Source organism: Artemia franciscana, chromosome 20 (assembly GCF_032884065.1).
Source record: "Artemia franciscana chromosome 20, ASM3288406v1, whole genome shotgun sequence".
NCBI classification, from domain to species: Eukaryota; Metazoa; Arthropoda; class Branchiopoda; order Anostraca; family Artemiidae; genus Artemia; species Artemia franciscana.
The window spans coordinates 5,010,250-5,027,686 of NC_088882.1; the positions used below are offsets into that span (position 1 = coordinate 5,010,250).

General features: G+C 34.8%; 1 protein-coding gene and 1 long non-coding RNA gene across 4 annotated transcripts in view; one reads left to right on the forward strand and one right to left on the reverse strand.

Moving 5' to 3' along the window:
- The window catches only part of LOC136040351 (uncharacterized), a 31,938-nt gene that overhangs the window by 13,809 nt on the left and 692 nt on the right, over positions 1-17,437 (reverse strand). Inside the window, exons 1-2 of one of the 2 annotated variants that reach the window (XR_010620692.1) lie at positions 12,486-12,636; positions 10,214-10,310 (exon numbers count right to left, since the gene is read on the reverse strand). This is a non-coding gene — a long non-coding RNA (uncharacterized LOC136040351). Of the gene's footprint in view, positions 1-10,213; positions 10,311-12,485; positions 12,637-17,437 lie in introns of those variants that run through there. The other variant, XR_010620693.1, reaches the window with a different exon arrangement.
- Positions 651-17,437, forward strand: part of LOC136040349 (gamma-aminobutyric acid receptor alpha-like) — a 143,428-nt gene continuing 126,641 nt past the window's right edge. The window contains exon 1 of one of the 2 annotated variants that reach the window (XM_065724596.1): positions 651-939. Coding sequence is in view for 1 of the 2 variants with exons in the window: in XM_065724595.1 (XP_065580667.1) it covers positions 1,096-1,112 (17 nt within the window). In the remaining variant the exon portion in view is untranslated. The other variant, XM_065724595.1, reaches the window with a different exon arrangement.

The window sequence follows — 17,437 nt, forward strand, 5'->3', positions numbered from 1 at the left end:
TCTAGATTAGCTAAAGATTTTTGAAAGCAGAGAAATGATCATCTGGGATTTTTACGTTTGTCACTTGCGGCTTCTTGGTGCTGCACCATTCAAAAAGAAAAGAAGAACTAGCTTCTCTACACTCTACTGTAGGTGCAGTTGAACAGTTAAGGACCCTCGAAGGAAACTTGAAAGCCAACCTTTCTGGCATTCTAAACCGTATATATTTGCACTAATAAATCTGACGATTTCGTTTATAAGTGAAATGTACTACTACTACTATTGCTAAAAACTCACCACAGTACCAAGTCACCTGAGGCCAACACAGCTATAACATTGAAATTTAGGTAAAACCGTATTTAGGGTTTATCTTGGCTACACCTAAAAATTAGATTTTCTTACCCAAAATTTGGATCCACAATAATCTTCGATTGGTGACGTCATCATTTTACTGAATCAGATACCCAATAATTAGATGTTAATGTCCAATACTTTCAATAAAATTTTCAAAATAACTGGCAAGTTCACATTATATATGATGAGACTGGGAGCTTTATTATCAAATTGTCGCCTTGATTTGAAAATGCATTTAGCGTTCCTTATCAACAGAGATAAATGACTAGGTGAAAAATTTATTAATCAGATTACATTAAAAATTATCTAACATTTGAACAGAAAAATGTTTTCCGTCATGTCAGAAAAATAGAAAATGGGTTTTTACCTTCTTTGAAGTTACACCAGGACACGATAGTGACCTGGTGTCCTCTTTGGTGCTATAATCGGACATTATTATGGTACTTGAGTGACCCTCTTTGGTGCTATAATCGGACATTATTATGGTACTTGATCGAGTGTTGATGTAATTTCGAAATCTTGACTTAGTGTTTTTTTTTTGTAATCTTCGTTCATAACGTGGGCAACTACCAATCTCCGTCTTTATTATACCCAGAAAAGATTTGGGTAAGAGACTTACAGCGTGTTTAACAAAGTTACGAGTGTATCAAAAAGTTCGTAGTAACGAACTGCAGTAAGGAGCGACCCGACTCAATAGTAAACGAAACTCTAAAAAAAAAGGAATTTTGATGCTAATAGATACATCAGAAGTATCGGATTTTTATGCTGATTTTAAATATGTAAGTTTCATTAAATTTAGTCTTTTTTATCAAAATTTACGAACTTGAGAAAATTTGCCTTATTTTGGAAAATAGGGGAAAAAAACCCCTAAAGGTCACAGAATCTTAACGAATATCACACCATCGCATTCAGCGTATCAGAGAACCCTACCGTAAAAGTTTCAAGCTCCTATCTACAAAAATGTGGAATTTCGTATTTTTTGCCAGAAGACCGATCACGGATGCGTGTTTATTTATTTATTGTTTTTTTTTTCCAGGGGTGATCGTACCAACTCAGTGGTCTTAGAATATTGCAAGAGGGCTCATTCTAACGGAAATGAAAAGTTCTAGTGCCCTTTTTAAGTGACCAAAAAAATTGGAGGGCACCTAGCCCCCTCCCATGCTCATTTTTTTCTCAAAGTCAACGGATCAAAATTTTGGATAACCATTTTGTTGAGCATAGTCGAAAAACATAATAACTATGTCTTTGAGATGACTTACTCCCCCACAGTCCCCGGGGGAGGGGCTACAAGTTACAAACTGGCCAGTATTTACATACAGTAGTGGTTATTGGGAAGTGTAAAGACGTTTTTCAGGGGGATTAATTTCGTTTGGGGGGATTGACGGGAGGGGGCTATGTGGGGGAACCTTTCCTTGGAGGAATATGTCATGGGGGAAGAGAAATTCAATGAAGGGGGTGCAGGATTTTCTTGCATTATTATAAAAAAGACAATGAAAAAATAAATATGAGGAGTTTTTTCAACTGAAAGTAAGGAGCAGCATTAAAACTTGAAAATAACTGAGATTATCACGCATATAAAGAGTTCATCTCCTCCTAAATACCTCTCTCTTTACGCTTAACTATTTTTAGTAATTTCAACTATTTAAGTTTTAAGGGAAGAACAATGCGGTTTTAGAAAAGGTAGAGGATGTGTCGACCATGTTTTCACTCTTAGGTTAATAATTGAGAAGTCCCTTCGTTGTCAAACACCTTTTGTCCTTAGTTTTATCGATTATGAGCAAGCTTTTGATTCTGTTGATAGAACAGCATTAACAAAGGTCTTATCGTTATATGGTATACCAGAAAAATACATTAAAGTGATTTGCGCTATGTACGAGAATAATACTGCTGCGGTTAAGGTAGGAAATGAGGTTAGCAACTGGTTTTGTATTAAATCAGGAGTTAAGCAGGGTTGTGTTCTATCCCCCTTTATATGGATCATTTTGATAGACTTCGTCTTAAGGAGCACAGGAAAGGCAATTAGAGACCATGGAATCAAATGGGGAGGAAGAACGCTCCTGGACTTAGATTATGCTGATGATTTAAGCATATTAGATGAAAGTGTGAGCAAAATGAATGAATTTTTAGAGGTTTTACGAGTTCAGGGTACTAAAATAGGCTTGAAAATTAATGTTAAGAAGACTAAGTCAATAAGGCTAGGAATAAGTGAAGATGAACAGGTGAGAATAGGTAACGAAAAGATTGATCAGGTTGGGAGCTTCAGTTACCTTGGTAGTATTATTAGTAAAGATGGTGGGAGCAGTGAAGATGTTAAAAGTAGAATAGCTAAAGCTCAGGGTGTTTTTTCACAGTTAAAAAAAAGTTTGGAAGAATAGAAAGATAAGTCTACAAACCAAGATTAGAATATTGGAAGCTACAGTGATGACAGTGGTCAAATATGGCTCTGAAGCATGGGCACTCCGAAAAGCAGATGAAAATTTACTAGATGTTTTCCAGAGAAATTGCCTACGGATTGTTCTGGGTACCCGGCTGACTAACCGTATTTCAAACAGTAGGTTGTACGAAAAGTGTGTTTCAATCCCGCTTTCTGGGGCTATAATGAAAGAAAGGTTGAGATGGCTAGGCCACGTTCAACGGATGAAGGATGACAGATTACCGAAGATTGTCCTTTTTGGCCAACCGTCTGGGGCTACACGGAAAGCAGGTCGTCCTTGTCTGGGTTGGGAGGATGTCATAAATAAAGATTTAAAGGAAATGGGAACTTCCTGGGAGGGTGTAAAGAGGAAGGCTTTAAATAGATTAGGTTGGAGGAGGAGCGTGCGTAGCTGTGTTGGCCTCAGGCGGCTTGGTGCTGCGGTGAGTTATTAGTAGTAGTAGTAGTAGTATTCTACGGCCTTTCTGATTCAGGGGTCATTCTCAAAGAGTTGGGATAAAATTTAAGCTTTAGTGTAAAGAGTGAGGTATTAACGAGGGGACAAACCCCCTCATATACATAATAAAAATATAAGAATACAAAAGTCCGTTACGTAAGTTAATTCTTAAGTTACGTATATTTTTTCTAATAAAAACATTCGTTAAAAATTAAAAGTTCTACTTGCCTTTTCAAGTAACCAAAAAATTGGAGGGCAACTAGGCCTCCTCCCCCACCCATTTTTCCCAGAACCGTCAGATAAAAACTAAGAAAAAGTCAGTTAGCCAAAAAAAAAATTAATACGCAAATTTAATTTTAATAATTTATGTGCGGAGAGCCAAAATCAAACATGCATTAATTCAAAAACGTTCAGAAATTAAATTAAAAAAAAACTAGTTTTTTTAGATGAAAGTAAGGAGCGACATTAAAACTTAAAGCGAACAGAAATTACTCCGTGTATGAAAGGGGCTGTTCCCTTCTCAACGCCCCGCTCTTTACGCTAAATTTTCTTACTGTTTAATCAAGTAGAATTGAGAGAAAGAGTCCAAATTTAGCGTAAAGAGCGGGGCGTTGAGAAGGGAACATCCCTTTTCATACACGGAGTAATTTTTGTTCGTTTTAAGCTTTAATGTCGCTCCTTACCTTCAGTTAAAAAAAACTTTTTTTTTTTATTTAATACCTTAGTAGATATATATGGGTCCTCTTATTTGGAATAAGTTGACATTGAGTATTAGGACGGCTGAATATCTACTTTCATTTAGGAAAAAAATTATAAGATCATTTGTTAGAAAGTAATTAAAGTTTTTTTTTTTAGGGGGAGGGCTGGGAAGAGGTCTTTGGACTGTGGTACAGGGTTTTTTTTGGGGGAAGGGGTTGACAGATATTTTTTTGTTTGGGGGAGGGGGGGTTGAGTAATGTTCTGATTGTTTAAATTTTAGATTGATTTGAAGTTTGAGTTGATTATGGTTATGTTGTGATTTGTACTGGAATATAAATTATTACTTGTTACTGCCGTATGGCTACAAAACTGTGATGTTTTTCTTTTGCGCGGCTGAATTTTGTAGAAAATATGTTTTGGTTTTGAATATGAAGAAAAATAAAATTCCTAAATAAAAATTCGTACAATTTTTTATCATATGTGAAGTTTCGCCACTTATAGCGAGGAACTTGTGAGAGCCTGGGATGTATTCTTATGGGACTGGGGAAACTATTGAATTAAATTGTTGGCTTCATCGAACAAAAGTAAACATCCAAAAAATAGTGTGATTTTCAATGTGTTTATTTATACTGCTCAGTGTTGTTTGTTTAATACGCACAGCATTACAAACTGTTTTGCTGGGACCAATACAAACTTTTGACTTGTAATAATAATAATAATAATTTATTTATCACCCACTTCACAAAACAGAGGTTAAGTGGAGTAAAATACAAAAGAAAAACAGCAAAAGTAATAAAAAAGAAACAAATTTAATCAGTAAGTATTCTTGAAAGTACTAACTAAGTTTTTATTTTTGTGAAGTTTAGGTTATAAGATGATAAAAGTAAAATTAGTAAAGTAGATTTAAAAATGTACCTTGTTGCTACATCATTCCATGAATCAGAAGTTCTATTATGCTGTTTAAGATACAAGTCGAGTCTAATATATAAAACTCATGCTTGTTTTTTTTTGTTTTTTTTTTAAGGAAATATTCGCACACAAGCTTTTCATGTGTATATATATATATATATATATATATATATATATATATATATATATATATATATATATATATATATATATATATATATATATATATATATATATATATATATATATATATATATATATATATATATATATATAATTATATATATATATATATATATATCAAATGAAACTAAGAAGGGAAATTAAAACTTAAAATGGAAAAAAAATTCTCCAGCATATGAAGGAGCTGTGCCCTCCTTAATCCCTCACTCGTTATGGTAAAGCTTTCTCGTGTTTTAAAAAGCCTTTTATTCCGATTCAATGGGCCTTGTGTTTCAAAAATCGTTTTTAAGGAACTGGGACAAAATGTCAAATTTTAACTTAAAAAGCGAGTTATCTTGGAGGGGTATCCCCGCTCATATACAGGCTAATTTCTGTTCCTGTTAAGTTATAATTTTACTTCTTACTTGTAGTTAAAAAATCTTGTTATTCCTTACATAATTTCTTATTGTTTTTCAATAATACCAAGTCTTATCTATAAGTAATGATGTGGGCTACCATCTCCATAAGTTCCTGATTCCTTAGTGTTAAATTTAATATTAATCATCGTGAATTGATTGGTAATGTACAAATTTGTCATTTTTTCCGCTGAAGAACTAAAATGCTGGATTGTAATATTTTGGACAAAATTTTATGTTTAATCAAAATTTTTGATGGACAGTTTTGTTGGATAGCTCCTTGAAAAAATTTTTACTACAGAATTTCGGGTAGACGGAGAGGGATATTATTACCACTTCTGAATACTACTAACAACACAACACAGCACCAAGCCACCTGAGGCCAACACAGCTACGCACGCTCCTCTTCCATCTCACCTCCTCCATCTCACCGTTTATCCCTAGACGGTTGGTCGAAAAGGACAATCTTTGGCAAATCTGTCATCCTACATCCGCAAAACCTGCCGTAGCCATGTCATCCTTTCTCTCATTATATCTCTAGAACGCAAGATTGGGCCACACTTTTCGCGCAGCCTACTGTTTGAAATAAGATAAATTAGCCGGGTACCCAGAACAATCCGTAAGCAGTTTCTCTGGAAAACATCAAGCAAATCTTCATCCACTTGTTGGAGCTGACATGTTTCAAAGCCATATATAATCACTGTCATCACTATAGCTTCCAAAATCTTAATCTTGGTTTGCAGACTTTGTCTTCCTATTCTTCCAAACTTTTTTAACTGTAAAAAAAAAACCCTGAGTGTTTGCTTTTCTACTTTTAACATTTTCACAGCTCCCACCATATTTACTTATAATACCACCAAGGTAAGTGAAGCCGTCCATCTGATCAATCTTTTCGTTTCCCAGCGGCACCTTTTCATCTTCACTAATTCCTAGCCTAAGTAATTTAGTTTTCTTAACATTAAATTTTCAACCTATTTTAGCACCCTGAGATCGCAAAATCTATAAAAATGCATTCATTTTACTGACACTTTCCTCTAGGATGCTTAAATCATCAGTGTAATCTAAATCCAGAAGAGGTTTTCTTCCTCATTTCATTTCGTGGTCTCCCATTGCCTTTTCCATGCTCCTTAATATTTTTTTTTTTTTTAAGGAAGAAGGGATATTCATCAACAATAAAAATAACAAAATTTGAAGCAAAGTTTATTTTGGTAAATAATCACCCCGATTGGCCTATATAGAAATTAGCCTACGAAAGGTAACAACAATTAAACACCAAAAACAAAACAAGAAACGACAACTAAATAAAAAAAAAAACATTTGGTACCTCACACCATCAATCCATCAAACCAAAAAATGAAACAATTGATAAGCTTAACAAACAAAGAAACCAGAAAACTCATCATCCACCCTTCCCATAAACCCCAAAACAATGGTCTTTCATCAAACTTCAGAACTTACTCGGGTTAGTTTCCTTTACAATATTTATGTCGCAAAGTCTTCCAGCTACTGGGATAAACATGGCGGATAGAAATATTTGATCGTGTAGTAACTACTCTAGGATTCCTATACTGACTAGAAGTCCTTGTATTATACTCGTGAACATTTGAAACTGGTAAAAAAAAGATCGCTGAAGCACTTTGGCAACAAATTATTTTGGTACTTAAACATAAATAGAGCATTATAAAATTTCACTAGACCCCAAATGGGGAGCCTCTTAAGTTCAACATACCTGGATCTCACTGAAAAACGTTTATCAACGTCCGTCAGAACTCTAACCACTTTATTTTGTAGCGCTCTCAATGAATGAAGATGAACTGCGAACGTAGAAGGCCATACAGTATTCTAGCTGTGTTTGCACAAGAGAGAAATAACTTGTCCTTGGAATATTATCTGGGAAAATATGCGGTAAAATTCTAGTTAATTGACTTTTTGCTATCTCAGAAAGGGCTTAGGTTAGGAAAATGAAACTTTCAGGGATGAATCTACAGACTAAAGTATGTCCTGGGAAGGTGTTTTGAAGCAACTACCTCCACTCTTTCTCCCTCTAGTGGGCCCTGACCTTTGATGACCTTAAGAATATGTGTGTTATAAAAATGAAACCTTTACAAATAGATCTTCTACTTAATTGAAGTACAACAAAATTGTTTTTAGCTTCACAACTTTGCTCAATTCCATTTTATAAGGTTTTAAAGATATACAAATACATTTCCTAAATTTTGAAAAAAAACATTGATATGGCTCAAAATTCTACTCAAATAACAGGAATTGCATCTTCAGAACTAAAGGCAGAGAAAAAGGAACTAGTAACTGAAAATTAAGGTAAAATGTTGTTTTGTCAAAATTTCAATAGGTACCTGTCATGTAGACAAATTTCAGGGCCCTCTAGAGGGAGAAGGAGTGGAGGTGGGTACTTTCAAATATCTTCCCGATACATACTTTAGTCTGTAGACCCATCCCTGAAAGTTTCATTTTCCTAACCTAAACCCTTTCCGAGATAGCAAGAAGTCAATTAGCTAGAATTTTACCAAATATGCTTAAGTTTTCTTATTATTCCGACACTACGAGTAATCTAGGCAGAAATGTGACGGACGTGATTCTTACAGCTGAGGAATTTTACCAAATATGCTTAAGTTTTCTTATTATTCCGACACTACGAGTAATCTAGGCAGAAATGTGACGGACGTGATTCTTACAGCTGAGGAATTCTTCAGGCACAACTCCAAGACATTTCACTGATTTAGCACGTAAGATGGTGTCTCCACTTAACTTAACTGAATCTTCTTAATCCAAGGATAATAATAAGGACTTCTGCCGTATATCACCAAGGAGCTTTTTTGTGATTCAAATTTAGTTTATTTAGCCTCATACATTTTTCAATACTTAGCATATCACTTTTCAAAAGATGTAGCAGCTCTTTTTCATTCCTAGTAGCCACCGTTTAATGGGTGTTATCTGCAAAGCTTGATAAAATAGCCATAACCTTGGATACTTCACTAGTTAGCGGCCCACAGCTTACCAGGACCTTATCCAAATCATTTATATAGATAAAAAACAATAGGGGGTCCAGAACTGATCTTTGAAGAACGCCACATGTTATGCTTTTTAACTCAATTTAAAATCCCCTATTTTTACGCACTGGGTCTGTCTATTCAGAAAAGAACTCAACAGTTGCAATAAATTACTTCGAATACCATATTTTTGAAACACTCAAATTTGAAACACTCATTACTTAAAAACACGAATCTCATACAGATCGTTGGGCGAACACCACCGAAAACCTGTTAAGTGATGAGGTCAGATCCGGCTCCACTATTTTTCATATTTTTAACAACTTCGGATAACTCACTTAATTTTAAGGGCTTCAAATAAGCTGGCACATCACATTCTTCAGTAAGGATCTGCGTTAACTCACCATCATCATGCTCGGGCGAGACACTTGATCCAATTTTAGATCCAACAGTACGGATATGTTCACAAACTAATTCGATATTCACACAGTCCGGTATAAATTCACCCACACGAGACTGATCTTGTTTAATCACAGATTTAATAAGCATCCCTGTTTTCTCTTTGTTACACTCTGTTTCTATAAACTTAAAGGCAAAATACTCAGACTAGGTTTTGTAATAAACTATTCAGTATATTATTATAAGACTTTTAATCCTCCTCATTCACACCATTTTTCTCAACAAAATCTGTTATTTTTTTTCATACACAACAATAAACTTTTCGTGACAAAAGGTTTCTTAGGCACGTAATATCTTCCTACGTCTTTAATCCTAAACATTCTTGGAGAAGACCAACTACTATATTATACCACTTATCTAACTTATGATTAATATACATTTCATCCTTCAAAAAACTAAAATCAGTTTTCAAGCTTCTGTTTATACATTGTCATCACTTCTGAGTCAACTACGCATTTGGAAACTTTAGTTCACCCCCCCCCCTATTTCGTGCACCCCCACCATTTATCTGTCTTGCCTGAGCTACTCTCATCATTACTCCAAAATGTTCAGAAATACCATTTAATAAAACTGATGGATCCTCATAACGAATATTCACAAAGATTTTATCTAGTATAGAAGAACTATTCGGTGTTACACGGCTACATTTGTTTATACCTGGCTTAAGACCCCAACTTAACAGCAAACCAAGAAACTCTTGAACTCGCTGATTGGAACCAAGGTGTCACAAATCCAAATTAAAGTCACCACATACGAAACATGACTGATTAGAGAAAGGTAATATATTCAAATGCTCTTCAAGTAAACTAATGAATTCCACAGCACTTCCTGATGGCGGCCTTATAAATCATCACAACAAAACACTTAAATTCATTACTAACGGCTTCATTACGCTAACAACTCAATTACCATTTATTTTTGCTTTGTTAATTCCGTGTTAATTGTAACACTTAGATCATTCTTTATATTAACCGTCAAACCTCTATATTGATGCAGCTCTCTAGTTTTCATCACTAACTGGTAATTTAGAGTGTCTAACCGCGACAAATTATTATCATTTAACCAATTTCATTAAGTACCATAACATGCGGTCCGTTTTCACGTGAGGGATCCTGCAAGTGCTGGAAAGAAGTGCCAATAGAAAGAAACAGATGTACAAAACAGAAAGACTATTTGGTCTGAAATCACAGCACAGATCTGGAAGAAACTTACATGTGGCTTTCAAATATGGCTCACCATCACTAATAGAATCATAATCCCGAGGAAGAACTTTACCTCCAATATCCCCAAAAGTGAATGAAGTATCTTCGAGTCGCCTTAAGAACCTAATCAAAATTAACCATTATCAAAAACATACCTTGTTGATGGACTTGAATAATTGGAGAACCAGAAAAAAAATATCACATTTTGCTCGCAGTCCAAAAGGAGAATGTCAATGCAATACGTAACCACACCTAAATAAAAGCAAAAACAATTAATATCACGATTATATTCATTATAACACTTCCAAAAAAAAGCATAGGCATAATAGCCTTGTAAGCCACGATCCAATCATTCCAAAACGGCAAACCATCCGTGCCATAGCCGTGCCGAACACAATATTAAAACTGAATTATACTCTTTTTTATCCCTTAGTTATAATAGCAAACAAGAGGGAGAAAACACAAAAAAAACTCAATTTTTCTATATACCGAACATCCCAAATTTAAACAGTAAAAAAACAAAATACAAAAATAACTTGAAACATCCAAATCAGGAATACAGGCATCCACCGAGAAAGCAGATTTTCTGCCATGCCTATTAAAAAATAATAAAGGGCGGATCGATTTTGTCACCCAAACTTCCACACCGATTTCTTGAAGTTTCAATTTTCGTTCATACTGACGCTTTCTAACAATTTTCAATCTTAGCGGCTCATCATCACTTAGAAATATGTCCTAATTTCCACTAGTAATTTTTTCCTTTAATTTCTTGCTAATTTTAAAAATTTTAATTTTATCTTTTCTTGACGGGAGTTTCATTTTGAAATAACGACCATCTTTTTTCACGTCAACTACACTATAATTGTATATGACACTCATCTCCAAACCCTGTTCATAAATATATTTTAATGATTCTTTTACCTGCTGAGTTCATTCAATGTTGGGGTTGCCAACTATCGCGCTTTTGTGCTTTTGTCATACCTTTTCGGTCATTTTTGTACTGTAGTACGTCCGACACAGAAAACCACACTTTTCCATGAGAAGCCAGAAAATGTCACACAAAAGTTCTAAGGTTTCTTTGCCTATTAGAAATTGAATTCGATATGCGAAAGAAATAAAACTCCCAACGGGGACGTTTCTATGTTCATAGTTTGGTCAAACTATAGAGTCACTTCTAATTTGTTATTGATATAACAGTTCAGGCAATCTGATTAACTGATAAAGAATAAAAAAGCCTCATCGACAAGAAAAGAACCTGATTTATTATTCCTCCTGATTATTTAGATTAACTAGAGCTCAGTGAATTTTATGCAGTTTAATCTTGCGGTCACTTATGGAACAAAGTAAGATATAAAAAAGAAGAGAAAAAGAAGAGGAGAAGCGCGAAGCTTTTTTAAGCCTCAACATCAAAATCATCATTTTTTAAGCAACATAAAATCATCATTTTTAAGCAACATCAAAATCATCATTTTTAAGCAACATCAAAATCATCATTTTTAAGCAATATAAAATCATCATTTTAAAGCAACATCAAAATCATCAGTTTTTAAGCAACATCAGAATCATCATTTATTAAGCAGCATCAAAATCATCATTTTTAAGCAACATCAAAATCATCATTTTTAAGCAGCATAAAATCAACATTTTTAAGAAACCTCAAAATCATCATTTTTTAAGCAGCGTCAAAATCATCATTTTTAAGCAACATCAAAATCATCATTTTTTAAGCAGCATCATAATCATCATTTTTAAGCAACATCAAAATCATCATTTTTAAGCAGCATAAAATCATCATTTTTAAGAAACCTCAAAATCATCATTTTTTAAGCAACATCAAAATCATCATTTTTTAAGCAACATCAAAATAATGATTTTTAAGCAACATCAAAATCATCATTTTTTAAATATCAACATAAGAATTCTGGTAGGATATAAGCTAAGTACCAGTATTACGTATTAGCTAAACTTTAAGCATTACGCACTAATCATAGTTGCGGGGAGAGGTGTTCCTTTTACTACGCTAACATAACAAAATAAAAAACACGACACTTCTGGCTTGTATAAAGTCTTCAACAAAATTACCTAGAATGAAGTTGAATACATCACTTGATGCTCTTTTTTATGCTTGTTTTCCTTCAATAGTTATTATTTCATCGTTTTTTGATAAGCATCGCTCAAAATAGCGCAGGTTTCAAAATAGCACAAAATAGAGGTTTCAAAAGGTGCATAGGTTCAAAAAAGATGCGGAGGGAGAAAAAATTGTCATTTCGGTAAATTTGCAGTCTCTACGATAATTTAGCAAGGCTGAAAATAAGTACTTTGTTTGATACCTTCCTTATTAGACAATTCGTTAAGTATCAACCTGATGGTCCTATAACATTGGGATAGGGATCATTTGAACGGAAATTAGAAGTTATAGTAACCTACCTTTTTTAAATGACCAAAATGAATGGAGGGCAACCGGCTCCCTTTCATTACCTTTTTTTCCCAAGATAATCCAATTTTAATTTTGAGATGGCCATTTTTTCAGCATAGTCAAAAGATCCAAAAACTGTGCCTATGGAGATAACATGCACAGCCCCTGGAAGAAGATCCTTAAGTTATAAAGTTTACCCATTGTTTACGATTAGTATTTGATATTGGAAAGTTTGCATACATTTTGTGGGTGGGAGAGGGGTGGTCAACTGTATGTTGGGGATATTTTCTATGTGGACGGAAGTTTCTTGGGGACTAAACTATTAAGGGGAAATTTTACACTGGTGGAACGTGTCAGAATTCAAATACGAAATTCTTTTTATTTGTTTTAATTTCTCTTTGCCGACTGAATTTTACAATTAGAGATATTAAAAGTAATAGCCCAGAAAATCTCCCCTGGGATTGAATTGTCTAGAGGATCTTTCTACCGAGGGTGGCATTTTCCCATGGAGGTGAGCCGGATGTCTCAGAAATATGAAAAAAAAAACCCATCTAACTTAAAATTTAAAAAAACACGTTTTTTGTCAACTGAAAGTAAAGAGAAACATTAAACCTTAAAAAGAACAGAAATTATTGTATAGATGAAGGGGTTTACCCCCTCCTCAAAACCTTGCTCTTTAGGCTAATGTCTGAATTTCATCCCGATTCCTTAATAAGACTTTTGAAACAAAAGAGTCGTTTAATAAGAACAATAGGAAGATTTTTAATAATTAGAGCAATAAGAAGTACTAAAAAACTTCAGTGTGAAGAGTGATGTGTTAAGGAGAGGGCAACCCCCTTCATATATCAGAAAAGGCTATAAGTCTCGAAAATGGCCGATACTGTTTACACATTCTATTTTGTTATGGAACTGTACTACAGATCGAGAGATCGCCGGTTCAAATGTAGTTGTCCCCTGATTTATACGACCACCGTCTCCATATAAACCTTAAGTGCCACGGGCCATAACTTACAGTATTTTCCCCGAGGGCTATGGGGGGGGGGGGTTTCATGTTCAAAAACATTATTACTGGATGTTTCAACTACACTGAACAAAATGGCTTTCGTAAAAGTTTGGTTTGATGTGTTTGGCCAAATGGCGATGGAGGAGCTGGTTACCCTCCAATTTCTCTCAACAATTAAAATTGTATTAGAACTTGAAATTTTCAATCAAATAAGCCCCTTTGGAAGTTTCCATGACAACTTCTTTTATACGAAGTGCCCTAGTCTAAAAAAAAAAAAAAAAAAAAAAAAAAAAAAAAAAAAAAAAAAAAAAAAAAAAAATGTCTGCAAATCGCTCTTCACATAGGCAGCGCTATTGCACTGCTTATGATTAAAACAAGAAGCTCTTTTGAAGCCAGGAATCAATGAGTCTTACTCGTCAAAAGTTATGAGTCTGATAAAAACTGCCGTAGTTTTGAAAAATGGGGGAAACATCCCCTAAATGTCATATAATCTAAATAAAAATCAAACCCTCAGATTGAGAGTATTAAAGAACCCTTCTATAAACGTTTCAAGCTCCTATATGCAAAAACGTGGAATTTTGTATTTTTGCCAAAAGAAAGATCATGGATACGTGTTTATTTGTTGTTATTTTTTTGTTAGTTTGTTTCTTTGTTTTATATCTTTACTAGGGGTGATCGTATAAACTCAGCGGCCCTTGAATATTGGGAGAGGGTTTATTCCAATGGAAATTAAAAGTTATATTACCTTTTTTAAGTGACTAGAAATATTAGAGGGCGACTAGGCCCTCTCCCACGCCCCCTTTTTTTAAAATCGTCATCTCAAATTTTGAGAAAGCCATTTTGTTCAACATTTTTGAAAGTCCGAATAGCTATACCTTTGGAGATGACATGACCCCACCCCCCAAATCCCCTTGGAAAAGGTCTTTTAGTTTCAGAATTGGTCCATTGTTTACGTATAGTGTTTGTGATTGGGAAGTATGCTATTAGTACCTGGAGCCTTATTATTTTTTAATCCTTTTACTACTGACGGTGATTCTTCCTCACAAAATAAATCTTCCTTCATCATTTTCCTCTATATATTTTCCTGCAACTCTATCTCGGTTTAGCACAATCTCAAAATGTTCTGCCCATCTCTCTTTAACTCTTTCTTTATCACTAATTGTGGTCCCGTTCATATCTTTAACTGGGACGCGTCGGGATTAACTACCCCCTCTCAATTTTTAACATATCATTACAATATTTTATTACTATGCTGTCTAGCTGCATCTTCCCGATCGTTGGCAATTTTATCCATGGCCTGCACTTCACACTTTCTTAGTTCATATTTTAATGCTTTCTTTACTTTATTTACATTCCTTTTGTTTTCGTATGATCCATCACTCAGATAATCCTTGTACAAGCCCCTTCTCCTGTCTATTAAACATAAAGCTTTTTTACTAATATTCCTAGCTTCACTCCTAGCTTTCTTCCCTAAGACAACTTCAGCAACTTCACAAATTGTTTTCCTAAAAATATTCCATCCATGTTCCACTTTGTCAAATTTTAAAACTCCCCAGTTTAACGTTATACTGATCCTGGAAAGTTTCTCCCAAATTTTCATCTTGGTGTCAACCAGCATCATAAATTCCCGGGAGGTGGTTAGCTTTCCGTAATTTCAGCTTTAAATTAACCCTAGACACTACTAGATGGTGATCTTTACCTTTGCCATCAATAACAGCATTCTTATATACCCTAGTACCTTGTATTCATCTTGCCAATCTTCGGTTTAAAGTAACAGAATCAATAAGGTTTGCTGTCTTACCATCACGTGAATACCATGTTAACTTTTGGGCCATTTTATGACCAAGCACCATATTGGTTATAATTAGATTGTTATAGGCTACCTATAAAATTGCACAAGTCTGCAGCCATTACTGTTTTCTTTTCCTACAGCAAATTTAACTAGGATAGGATACCATCTATCCTTATGTCTACCAACCAGGGTGTTAAAATCTGTTTTAAAAATCACCATATTTCTACCTGGGACCTTGCCTATTTGCTCCTGTAACTGTTAGTAAATTTCTTGTAAATCACTAGCTCTCCGGCAGTCGGTTTCACAGGAGCATATTCTACTATAACTGATACCCTGAAGTTTTTAATCATAAAATGAGTGATTATTATTCTATTATTAAAACCCTCCCAGCCTAAACAAGACTAAGCAGCTTCCTACTCATCATGAGCTCTACTCCCTGTCAATGTACCCCATCCTTCCTGTCTGAGTAAATAAATTCTGTGTCACCTAATTTTATGCTTCCTAACCCTGGGATATAAGCCCCTGAAACTCCTAATAAGCCTCGTTTGAATCCTCAAAGTTCGTCTGTCAAATTATCGATATATTAGTTATTTTTTAACGTCGTAACATTCCAAGGTCTAATTTTCATATTGTTTAAATCATTGAAATTATTTTGACCTCATGAAAAGCAATGGTCCAGGATGCCAACGCTGGACGGGGACAAACACTTCTTCCCAATCTAAATCGAAGCTGTTAAGTCGGCTTAGAGCCGGACAGCAAGAAGTCCCTGGGACCTCCGGTGCGAATGGAGATTTTGTACATTCCTGAACCCATCTTGGCCACAACATGATTTTCTTGGTCACAATAACACTATACAGTATTATGGCATATATGAATAGAAATTCTGCGTAGATTTTGATCCTCTAAGCTGCTTAAGCTATCACGACGTCTACAATAGGATTTTCTTATGTTGAAATACATTGTGTTCATATGTTTGAATGCACTGATGATTGTGTGTTCAGAGGAAGAGAGAATTGTTACAATTTCACTCTGCTTCTGCTTCAAAGCTTCAAAAACAAAGCTCCTGCTTCAAACAACCACTTTCCAGTCCTCCTCCCCCCACAAGAAATTACCTGGTGAGATTCATGATACCTGCCTCTTTTTTCCACAGGAAGGGAAATAACATGTTTTATAATCCACAGAAAATGGTGGTCAGAATGGGAGGGCACTATTCCTCCCCACTAGTTGCAATATGTATGTGTTTCCAAAAAAGTCGTCGGGCCATAGGAGAAAAAACAGAACATCAAAATAAAAAACTAACATAAAAACGCAAATCAATTAAAAAAATGTACTAATATATGAATCTTCACGAAATTATTTATAAAAATAAAAATTTTTCACGATGTAACAGCCCTTCATCACCATACTTAGCCAGATTCCTTAATATCGTTCTAACTCGTGATCTTACAATCCCTTCCACCGACCTTCTACCAGTCAACATTAAGGAAAAACACACATTTCTCAGATCTGCTAATTTCTTACAATACCCAAAAATGAAAAAATCCTCGTCATCTTCCGCACACATCGGACAAGGGGCTGGGTTTGCACTATGACCCCAAAATTTCCTATCTCAGGAAATTTTAATTGACCCTCCCCTTAAATTCAAAATATGTTTTATTTCTTCGCCTTTTAACCCCAACTTAAAATAAACTTCTTCTCCCACGCGTCTTTCACCGCACTATACAGACTCAGAGATCCCAAAGCCTCCTTTCGAGGCCTCGATAATAAAGGCATAGACCATTAAAATTTCCGGAAAATAAGAAGGAATAGATACCAATCCCTCTTTCCCAAAATTTGTTCCATATTTATGTGACGATTGAACTTGATTCGGGATATTTCGGCATCAAAACAAACTATTTGAGGCGTAAAAAAAGGATTACCCCCCCCCCCAAGAAAAGATTACCCACTAACCTCCTTCATAATAGCTGACGCGCACTTTTGCGAAATAATGCGTACAATTTTACGAAATATTAAGGAAATCAGTTAAGTTAAATGAATCTTTAAAAATTGAAGAATTTTCTGCTGGAAGAAGGGAGATATCTTCGCACAATATCGTTATTCAGGTTTAATCTAATTGAACAGAGATAACCGATTAATCACTACCCCCCTTAAGACCTTCTACATTTATC